Here is an 11,252-nt window from a genome sequence, read left to right as displayed (position 1 = left end):
AAAACAAAAAAACAAAACAAAACAAACAAACAACAAAAAAACTGGGAGTTTGGTCACTTTTGCTGATACCAGAAAAGGCAGTGCACAGTATCAATTTGATGGTTTGCCAGAAAGTAGGAAAGTAGGAGGCCCCACTGCCCTTAGGACTCTGAGGTTGCTGCACCTCAACAAAGTTCTGCTGGGCATGGTAGCTCATGCCTGTAATCCCAGCACTTTGGGAGGCCGAGATGGGTGGATCACCTGAGGTCAGGAGATCGAGACCAGCACGACCAACATGGTGAAACCCTGTCTCTACTAAAAATACAAAAATTCGCCGGGCATGGTGGCACTCACCTACATGTAGTCCCAGATACTCGGGAGGCTGAGGAAGGAGAATCACTTGAACCTGGGATGCAGAGTTTGCAGTGAGCCGAGATTGCGCTACTGCACTCCAGCCTGGGTGACAGAGTGAGACTCCATCTCAAAAAAAAAAAAAAGAAAAGTTCTAACTGAGCTGGAGCAGGTCACAGAGGAGGGCAACCTCAGTGAATCTTGGAGGATTGAGTGAGGCGGGAAGATGGGAACAAGGAGACAATGAATAGAGAAAAACGGCTAAGAACAGATCATGCCGGATGCGGTGGCTGATGCCTGTAATCCCAACACTTTGGGAGGCTGAGGCAGGGACATAGCTTGAGCCCAGGAGTTCAAGACCAGCCTGGGAAACGTGGTGAAACCCCATCTCTTCAAAAACTACAAACATCAGCCAGATGTTTGTGAGTAGCTAGCACATGCCTGTGATCCCAGCTACTCAGGAGGCTGAGGTAGGAGGATCACTTGAGCTCAGGAGGTTGAGGCTGCAGTGAGCCGAGATTGTGCCACTGAACTCCCTCTAGCCTGGGAAACAAAGCGAGACTCTGTCTCAAAACAAAAAAACAAAACAAAACAAAACAAAACAAAATAGACCAGAAGAGGGAGGTCATAGTCATGTCAGATGGGCAAGACCATGAACCTGGACTCCTATGCTCAGGAATGCTGGGGATTCTCTCCCTGATAAGGGTGCCCAGAAACTATTAGTGGCAAAACGGACAGGTTAGGGATACATACCAGCCCCTTCATCCCAAACATTCTGTGTGTCCCTAAGTGACAATAAACGTTTAAGATTTCTCTAAACTCTCCTAGCTAACTAGCTAACTATTGATTTTCATCTTTTCAGAATGGCAGTTTTCCAGTATACCCAAAGAAGACAGCATAATGAACCCCCATTCTGTGGTTTTTGTCTAAATTCTCCTTAAACTTGTTTCTTTGAGCCTAGACCCATCGCGGGGAAATGGGTCGGCTACTGTGTTGTGGGCCTGGTGTTTGTGTCCGAAAACCACTTCCTTCAGCCTTATTCTAGCACCCAGGGGGAGCAGAAGGGGCCCCGATCCTTGCTCGCTCACCTTAGACTTCAGAGGGGTCAATCATATCTTCTTTCCACACTGAAGAAGTCTCACTTTTCCAGAGTGAAGGAGTCAGCGCCTGAGCCCCTCTGCCCTCACCACCGTGCCCTGGGGATCCCTCTGCAGCCCAGCCCAGAGGGCCAGGGCCTTGGGGCCTACCTTCCTCGTGGCCGTCAGCTCGTTTTCCTGGAGACTGGGACTCCGGCTTTGTCGGCTTCCGGTGCTTGTGCTTTCCCCTGACTCCATTGTGCTCTTTTCCTGAATCTGAAGCCCCCCTGGGGCTTTTCTTGGTGGATTCCTGGGGGTCACTGGGCAGCTTCCGGCACTGTGGAAAGGTAGAGGGTCAGGTCTGAGATCAGTTTCGCTTCTTAAGAAAGCTCTCCCGAGGTTGAGCTGTGTGTCCTGTTTCTGACCTAGAGGCATGAGCTGCCCAGAGTAGGGGACCAGGGGCAAGGGGCCGTGCGCTGCCTTCCACAGTGGGTGACGGGGGTTCTTTTGGACTGAGTCCAGGGCCCCAGCTAATCCCCGTAGGCATCCACACCCCATCACTTTAAAGAGGTCTACAGAGTCTGCGTTCACAAGCCAGTGAATAAACACCCAAAGTCATTTTAAAAGGTGCAAAGTCAGGCCCCATACTCTCTGTACCCAAACACCAATGGAGAGACCGGCATTAAACAAAATGCCTCTTCTGCAAGTTGGGAGACTACATTGTTCAAATAACTTCACTGTGAATGGTATTGCACCAACAACTGAAAATAATTCTCAGTACAGGCCAACTCAAGAAAAATTGTCTCTTTTCACGTGTAAATTAATACCAGAAAATAGATTCAACTAAGGCAAGAAGAAAAACATGACACCAGAGCAATTCAAATATCCTCATACTTATAAAACCCAGTGAAAAGGCCCAGGCATTATTCATAATGCCCCTTTTACTCTGCAGCCCTTTCAACTTGTCCAAATGCTCTCATCTTTATTTTTTGGTTTTTTTTTTTTTTTTTTTGAGACGGAGTCTCGCCCTGTCGCCCAGGCTGGAGTGCAGTGGCCGGATCTCAGCTCACTGCAAGCTCCGCCTCCTGGGTTTACGCCATTCTCCTGCCTCAGCCTCCCGAGTAGCTGGGACTACAGGCGCCCGCCACCTCACCCGGCTAGTTTTTTGTATTTTTTTAGTAGAGACGGGGTTTCACCATGTTAGCCAGGATGGTCTCGATCTCCTGACCTCGTGATCCGCCCGCCTCGGCCTCCCAAAGTGCTGGGATTACAGGCTTGAGCCACCGCGCCCGGCTATTATTGGATTTTATCCTCCCCACAACCCTGGGAGGAGAAGCTAATATTATCCCCACTGACCAGATAAGAAAACGGAGGCTCCAAGACAAAGGGTTGAATGACTTGTCCAGAGTAACACACAACCCCATGTGTCCACTGGCTCAGGGACTGCCACTTACCAGGCCAACCCGCAAGTTAGCACATTTGTGCTTGCAGTGAGAAAGACCCAGGACTGGGACTGGGACCCAAGGCTCCCGGCCCCCAGCCCAGGCCTCTGGGCATCAGCTCTCACTACCTATCTTCGCCGAATCACTTCCTCGGCTGCTTCAGCTCAGCTTCTCCCACGCCCACTGCCTGGCACATCTAAGAGGCACAATGGCTGTGCTCACACACTGCAAGGACACTCTCAGCCTAACAGTCATGTATTCTCATGAGCTTTGAGGTCTCTCTGTGCCACTAAACAAGAAATAGGGCAATGTAGGGATTTCCAGTATTCTAGTATGCAGGGAGTGCAGAATAAGCAAAACGTTGGAACAATAAAAGCAGGTCTGAGGAGGAAAGGAAGGGTTAAACTTGCTTGAGTTGTTTTTTCCCTAAGCCGACCCATGCCTCGCCTGCTAGAAGGTTATCGTGGTGTACCTCCAGCTAAGGGGATGGCACATACCTTACTGATGGAACATTTTCGGGGGCTGGGGCCTCCTAATTCTCTAGGGACAGGGAATCACTGCTACCCATCCAATTCCAGGACTCCTCCTATCCCATGAACTCCTCCTGCTTCTTATTTTCAGCAGAGGCCTGAACTAAAATTCAAGTTCAGTTTCCCCTTGGCTCGCTGCCAGTTCCTACAAACCAAAGTGTTAGGAGGAGGAAAGCATTGGTTGCAAAGAGGAAGATGAGGAACTGCTGCTTAAAAACTGACCTTCAAGTATGGCTGGAGAAAAACTATTTTAAGTCAGGGGGAATAAAGTCAAATGCACATACATTTGAACATGTCCTATTTATTTCTGAATATCATTCTTAGCTGGCTCTTTCAAATACAGATCATTAACTTTTACTTCCTAAGACAAAAACAAGTAAAACAGAACATCTAGCAGGGTGCGGTGGCTCAAGCCTGCAATCCCAGCACCTCGGGAAGCTGAGGCGAGCAGATCACCTGAGGTCAGGAATAAAAATATTTCGCATACTCCAACTTATGCATGAAGTTGGGAGGATGGGGAGACTGTGTGAGACAAATGTTCTGGTTAACAGAATTTTGAAATAGTTTCCAAAGAATTTTCCAAGGAATGAGAAGACAATAAAATACATCCAACACCAAATGAAGCAGAACTTTCTCTCTGCTGGTGATGCAGAAGGCCCTTTAGGATCCCGAGAGGCCTTGGGCAGGTGGTATTGGCAACGGGAGACTATTTTCATTCTTGGCCAAGCCCTGAAAGGGGCCGTTTCAAACAAACCCCTGATCTTAGTTTGCTGATCAACAGTTTCCTTCTCAGGAAGGTGGCATGTAAAAAAGAATGAAGTGATTTGCACTTCCAAAAAATAGACATTTACTAAATCCTTACAGGCAGTTGTGAAGAGCTGCTTCCAGGCCCCTGATCTTGTAATTTTATTCTCTGCCCTCTGCATTTGACAGTGGGCCCACTGAACTGTTCATCTAATATAGGATGGAGTAGTGCCCACCTGTCACTCAGTCATCTGTAAGACATAAGCTTCATGAGAGGCGGGGCCACATCTATTTTGTTTGTAATGCTAACAACAACAGCAACCACTAACGCTAACTGAACACCTACTATGTGCCAGGTACTACTCTACACACTTATGTATATTTCATTCTTTAATCGTTTTTAAAATGACAGCTTTACTGAGATATAATTTATTGAGACATACCATGCAATTCACTTAAGTGTAAAATTCAATTGTTTTTAGTATAGTCATAGAGCTATGTAACCATCCCTACCTATCTAGCTCCAGAACTTTTTCATCACCCTGAATAGAAACCCAATACCCATTAAACAATCACTCCCCAATTCTTCCATCCTCCCCAGCCCTAGGCAACCACTAGTCTACTTTCTGTCTCCATGGATTTGCCTATTGTGGACATTTTATATCATCATCTCATTTAATCTTCACAACAACTCTATGAGTAGGTACTATTATTGTCTTGTGTATAGATTAAGACACTGAAGGCCATAGAGATTAAGTAGCTTGACTAATAGCACACAGCTAGGAAGAGGTGGGGCCAAAATTCAAACCCAGGCTCTATGTCTGGCTCCAGGGAGCATACTCCTCATCAATCTATGATACCACCCTCCTGAAGATGTATTCCCATTGCCTGGGAAGGACTGGCATACAGTAGCCATGCAACAAAAACTTGCAAAACATTCAGTGAAACAGTTCCATGGGCAGAGAGTAGAAGATAGTCAGGTGCAGTGGCTCACACCTGTAATCCCGGCACTTTGGGAGACTGAAGCAGGAGGATCGCTTCAGCCCAGGAGTTCGAGACTAGCTTGGCTAACATAGTGAGACCTCGTCTCTACAAAAAATAATTAGCCAGGTATAGTGGTACACACCTGTGGTCCCAGCTACTTGGGAGGCTGAAGTGGGAGACTGCTTAAGCCCAGAAGGTGAAGGCTGCGATGAGCTGTCATCGAGCCACTGCACTCCAGCCTGGGTGACAGAGCAAGACTCTGACTCAAAAAAAAAAAAAAAAAAAAAAAAGAAAGCGAGTGGAAGATAATATGGTATAGCTGGCTGAAGAAGAACATGGACTTTGGAACCAGAGACCAGAGTCTGAGTTCTAGTTCTGCCATTTAGTAGCTGTGTAACTGGGTAGTGTATCCTCTCTGAGCCTCTGTTTCATTTATTTTCTCACCTGTAGATTGGTGTAGCATTCACCTCATAGGGTTACTGTAAGGATTAGATAACATATGTAGAAATACAACTCTAACGACATGAATTATTATTCTTATTACCACCGAGTACAGATGGCAGTTACCTGCCAAATGTTATATGCTCTACTGCGTCATGACCCACGTTCCTACTTCATGTGTCTCTGACATACCAGGGTGGTTGTGAGGTTTGTGAGTTAAAAGCCACCCAAACACCTATCCCAGGGGTTCTTAACCTGGAGTCCCTGGGTGGGCTTTGGGCGATGGGGCAGAGGTCAGGTCCATGAACCCCCTGAAATTATTGGCAAAATTCTGAGGTCACGTTTCTGGGGACAGGGTCCATAGCTCTCATTAGCTTTTTGAAATGGTCTATGGTCCAGAAAAGACCATAAACTTTTGCCACAGACAAATTCACAGCGCTCTAGCCAGAAATTTGTCCCTTAGTGTACATCAACATCCAACTTGAAAGCTTGCTAACAGAACTTCAAGCTGTTCTAGATTTTCAATAAACCCTATCCTCAAATGTTTCAAGATTCTCCTTGGATCACCAGTGGCCTCTGGTCCCTTCCGGGGGACCAGGGGATTCTCATCAAGTGTTCCTGGCCCACCTTTTTGCCTAGAACTCCGCCACCATCCATAGCCTGTTAAGACCAACACCCAGACACCCAACCTTCCTTGCCCATCCAATCCCCAATGGGCCAAAACCCAAATCTGCTGCCTCAAGCATTTGAGCGGGTAGGAAACTGATGGATTAGCACAGACGTCAAATTGGCTCTGACCCCACAAGGCTCCCAGCAAATCCCAAGCAGGCCCCCCACCAGCGGTGCAAGGAACAACCCCGTCAGAGGCCCCTGCTCTCCCCATCCCTAAGTTCTCAAGGCCAGTGTTCTCTCAGTATAGGAAAAAGAAGAATGGTTATTCAAGGAAGAGCCTGTTATTCATTGATTTCCCTCACCAATACCTTCTTCCGCTTTCCGACCTCATCTGGGACAATGGCTTCCCTACCCCAGGGACGGAATCATTTCCCACATCCTACAAACTACAAGCCAGCCTCTCCCCATGCTGAGACACCGTATATGGAAAATGTGACCTAGGGAGGGGACAGCAGGTCATTATTCCTTTTACAAAAGCCTTCCAATCCATTCAGTTCACACAGCTGCCCAGCAGCACTGTGTCACAGGGTAGGGGTCACAGGAGGTTGCCATCCACAGCACGAAGTAGACCAGCAGTGTCTCGGCCCCACCCTGGACCTTAGCTCGGCACTCACCTTGGGTCTGTGGGAACTCCGGACCATGGCCTTGGCTTGGGGCTGCAGCTGCTGCTCTTCGCCGTCCTTCTCTTTGCCGCACTTCATCTTCTTGGGCGGCAGAGATTCCGTCACATCATCTGGCTGCCACTTGTTCTTGCAAGCAAAGACCCCTACACTTTCTTGTTTCACTCGAGCCTGCCCGGCCTTACCCCGAACTTCAGCTTGGCCCCTTTGGGGAGCCGCTGGGAGGCCATCAGCCCGGAAGCAGGTGGCTAAATTGAAGACCACATCACCATCCACCTTCTCCATTTTCACTCGCCCCAGATCCACCTGGCTTCCAAGCTGTGGGCGCTCGGTACTGGAGCCCCTCCTGCTGCTCGGAACCACGTCCAAGATAAGTTCCTTGGGGTGGCTGTCGTGAGGTAGCAAAGGCAGCTCAGGCATCTTAGGCAGGTTCTGGGGGGTGGCCAGGACCAGCTCATGGGACATGTAGGTGGCCAGCACTTGGTTCTTAGGCTTCGTGTCTCCTGCCAGCTTCAGGCCACAAGCCCCCTGGGGGCCTTCCATCTTAGGAGTGCTGTCAGAGCAGAGGTGGCTCTCTGATTCCTCAGACCCCTGATTCATTCGAATGTCCCCACCGCTAGGCTGAACAGACAGTGCCAGGGTCCCGGTCTGAGGGCTGAGGGTCAAGAGGACAGGATTGACTTGTTCTTCGTAAGGCTTGGCAGCAATCCGGCAAGTTTTGTTCTTTGTAGCAGTGTCCTGCTCTGGAACAAAGGTGCCCCCAGGCCGTGGCTGCCCCTCGGGAAGTCCGTGCACGGCTTCGCTGGAGCTGAGAGATGGCACACCAGAAAACTCCGAAACAACGCTGGTGGGCCTGATGGGCGCCCCCTGACTGGGGGTCAGCTGCCCAGCACTGGAAATGCCAATGGAAAGCAGAGATGCCTGGTGGTACGGGGACCAGCCAACAGGCAGGACCTGGGTGCTGGTAGGTTTCCCATTGACTGAACACCGGGGATAAATATTTGCCGGCCCCGTGGGTTTCCACAAAGAGAGTTCCTTGGTTTGGCACCCTGGCAGCCCAGGGGCAATGCGGGCTGGGGTGTATCGTTTCACTGTGCTTGGCTGTCCCTCAGTACCAGCCTGGCTGCCCTTTTTGCCACACGTGGCACCAGCGCCCTTCGGCTCTCCTTGATCAATGATGGAGATGGGCTCCTGCTTGGGGAGATGGCGGGGGTCACGGTTGATGCCAAGGTTGGGGTCTTTGTTCAGCAGCAGGGATGCAGGCACTGGGTTGGCCACTCCCACGTAGGTGCCAGGAATGGTGCTAATCAGCGCGGTTGAGTTCTTCACCCAGGTGCTCGGGTCCCCATTCCTCACGATCTCAGGAAATATGACAAAGGGTGAGGAAGTGGAGCCCAGGCAGGAGGTGACGTTGCTGCCGGCAGCCTGGGTCGTGCGCTGAGACCTAGACAGGACTGTGGAGAGGAGGGCCTTGCTGCTGGTGTGCACGGGAGTCAACACAGGCATGGGGGGTGTCTTGCGCTGGTTCGGCAATGGAAGCTTCTGGCGGTTGGACTTGGAGGACAGATCAAGGGGCATCTCGCTGCACTCAGGTGGAGAGGCCATCTCTCGTTCCAGCTGTGGCGGTGACTTAAGAGGAGAGAAGGTAACGGAGGTCCCTTCTGTTTGCTGCTCGGTGCCAGTGGGCATCTTGGAGGGGTGTGGTGGGGCTGAGCTCCCACTGGGGGCTGGTAGCAGAGGCTGTGGAGTTGGAAGCACCTTGGCAGAAGCAGTGACGAGGGAGGTATCTGCCAAAGGCCCAGGGACCCCGTCGGGTGCAGGCTGGGTGGTGGTGCTACCGGATGGGGAAGTGCAAGGCAGCCTGTTCACCTCCAGAGACACCAGCTTGGAATCCGAAGTCAGAGGCCGGGCCACAGAAAATGCGTACGGGTAAGAACGGAGCTCTGGGGAGGCTAGCACGCCTGGGAGACACCTGTCCTGCAGGTAGGACGGCAGGACAGGGAGCGTAAGAGTGGAGGAAACCCCTAGAGTGGTTGGCAGTGTGGCCACACTGAGCGGCTGCCCACAGCTTGGAGGTGGGATATATACCAGTGGCTGGCTCGGGGTCAGCACTGTCCCTGGCTGAAAGGACAGGGGGACTTTTTGCATAGCTGGTGCCTGAGCTGCAGGAAAGCACACTCGACTCAAACTGAAGGAGGCCGGGATGGGTGCAGAGGTGGGAATGGCAGCTGGCGTGGCAGCAGGCATGGGTGTGGGGGCTGGAGTAAAGATGGGGGCTGGGGTGGGTGCAGGCACCGGCGTAGGAGCAAAGGCGGGGATGAGGGTGGGGGTAGAAGGCGGGCCGGAAGACGGGGTTGGAGTGGGCATGGGCACAGACGGAGGGGCAGGGGCCGCTGGAGGTGTGGATGCTGGCATGGGAGCCAGAACCGGAGTGGGGACGGGAGCGAGAACCAAGGTCGGAGCTGAAGGGGGCACAGGAGCCTGGATGAGAGCCAAGGGAGGAGCTGAAACTGGGACTGAAAGCGGGGCAGGAGCTGAAGCAGACAGGGGAACCGGGCCCGAAGGGGGAGCAGAAGCTGGCACAGGCACCAAGACTGAGGCCGAAACGGAAAGGGGGTTCGAGTCAGAGATGAGCGTGGGCACCGACGGTGGCGCCGGAGCCAGAGCCGGGACAGGTGCTAAGGGAGGGGAAGGAGCTGGAACTGAAGTGGCAACTTGGACTGGAACAAGCCCTGAATGGGGGACTGGGGCAGGGACGGAGAGGGGAACCTGGAATGCATCTGGAACAGAGGGGGGGACAGAGGCTGAACCGGGAGCAGGGGGACAGATAGGGGCTGGCAGAGGGCTAAAGTTAGTGGTAACCAGAGGCAGGGTCCCCTCCACAGGGACTCCGGTTCCCAGAGTTGCCAAAATGAAAGTATTCTTCTCTCCAACACCTTGCCGAGAGTCCAAAGCCTTTACTCCAGCAGGCGAGCAGTCAACCTGTTTGCTCATTTGGGTGTTGAGTGGAGTCCAGGAGCAGTCGGCCCTGCTGTTGCTGGCCTCGGCGCTGTCAGATGAGGGAAGCTTGAGCCCGTCTCCTGGGCTGCTCAGGGGCACCAAGAGGCCCTCGGCCTCTGCCACATTCCCAGCATAGTCCATTTTTGGCTGGGGATCGTCAGGCTTGTCTTCTGACTTGTGCCCAAGTTTTTCTGTAGCACTGCCATCTGGGTCTGCTCCCCGGGCATTGCTGCCACTTCCAACTGCCGTGAGCTCCACCTGCAACGACAGGATAGCATGCACATTTCAGCCAGCTCGCTGAAGATGGTGCAAGTGTTCTGAGAGCCCTGAGAGGCAACTGCTGGTCTTCTCTGCAACTCAACCAACCAGGTCTCGGAAGACGCAGATGGCAGCCAGCCAATTTGTGTCCCACCAACACCAACTCCTGGGAGAGACCCTGTCCCTTTCTGCCTACTTCTTGGGATGGCAGGCTGGGCACACCTTCTGGGCAGCTCAGCTCCATCCTTTGGTGGACAGCACATGGCTCCATAAAGCCTCTTACCTTGGAAAAACTGCTGCTGACACAAAACTCCTGAGATCCAAAGTGCTGGCAGTCGCCTGTCGTTGACTCCTCATCAGAAAGAGGTGCTCTTCTAGCATGGAAGATACAACCAGAGAAGGGACATGAGACCCAGGATTAGAGCCACCACCACCTTCCCCAGAATGCCTCTTGCCTTCCTGGGTCCCCATAAAACCTTCCTGTTTCACTTCCTGTGAGGTGAGATTGCGAGGAGGATTACAAGGAACTGGGGGTTCTTGGTTACAAAGTGGAGGCTCCACACCTAGCGTTGGAAGTCCCTGCCAGAGCCCAGTCTGACTAGACTCCCTTCTTTGGACTGTTTACCCTGTTTTCTAGGGCTCTTGCCAGGAGTGTGGACACCCTAGCACTTTTACCTTTTCCTTGTAGCTTACCTGCCAAAATGACCACCCAGGATGTACAGGGCGTTGCTCAAAGGGGAGAGACATGAGAACCACTGAATGCCTCAAAAGGTATGCAAAACCCTTTTTTCTTTTAAATACAATCTTATTTTAAGTCTCTAAGGGCAGCTGGTTAAAAGTGTCATATGGGTAATCTTCTTCTAAAACAAATAAACCCCTGTTGTGTTTTCAGGTCTAAATCTGAATCATCACCTATTCACCTCCTGGCTTGCCTAGAGCAGAGACACATTTATTAGCACTAGTAATAATACCACTTGGAGGCCACCAGGTCACTGGGTGCTGAGAGGCATTATTTTAAGAATACTCCTTTTTTCCCTCCAGGAGACACTGCCCCCTTTTCTAGAGTTCTAGGCAACACCCTCCCTTCTACCCTCCTTCTATCTTTGCCTACATCCTATCTCCGGCCAGTGCCCCCCCCCACCCCCCCCCCCCACC

At 51.6% G+C, this 11,252-nt stretch overlaps 1 protein-coding gene across 3 annotated transcripts in view; it reads right to left on the bottom strand.

The window, feature by feature from the left end:
* Positions 1–11,252, bottom strand: part of BCORL1 (BCL6 corepressor like 1) — a 49,640-nt gene that overhangs the window by 36,858 nt on the left and 1,530 nt on the right. For all 3 annotated transcript variants that reach the window (XM_017881113.1, XM_017881114.1, XM_017881115.1), the window contains exons 2-4: positions 10,381–10,471; positions 6,834–10,097; positions 1,578–1,743 (exon numbers count right to left, since the gene is read on the bottom strand). In XM_017881113.1, the coding sequence (XP_017736602.1) occupies positions 1,578–1,743; positions 6,834–9,980 (3,313 nt within the window). In that variant the 5' untranslated portion in view covers positions 9,981–10,097; positions 10,381–10,471. The remainder of the gene's footprint in view (positions 1–1,577; positions 1,744–6,833; positions 10,098–10,380; positions 10,472–11,252) is intronic.

This window comes from Rhinopithecus bieti, unplaced genomic scaffold (genome assembly GCF_001698545.2).
Source record: "Rhinopithecus bieti isolate Rb0 unplaced genomic scaffold, ASM169854v2 scaffold_13130, whole genome shotgun sequence".
Lineage (NCBI taxonomy): Eukaryota > Metazoa > Chordata > Mammalia > Primates > Cercopithecidae > Rhinopithecus > Rhinopithecus bieti.
Note: the sequence above shows the minus strand (reverse complement) of the source record. Positions and strands in the feature narration are given on the sequence as shown.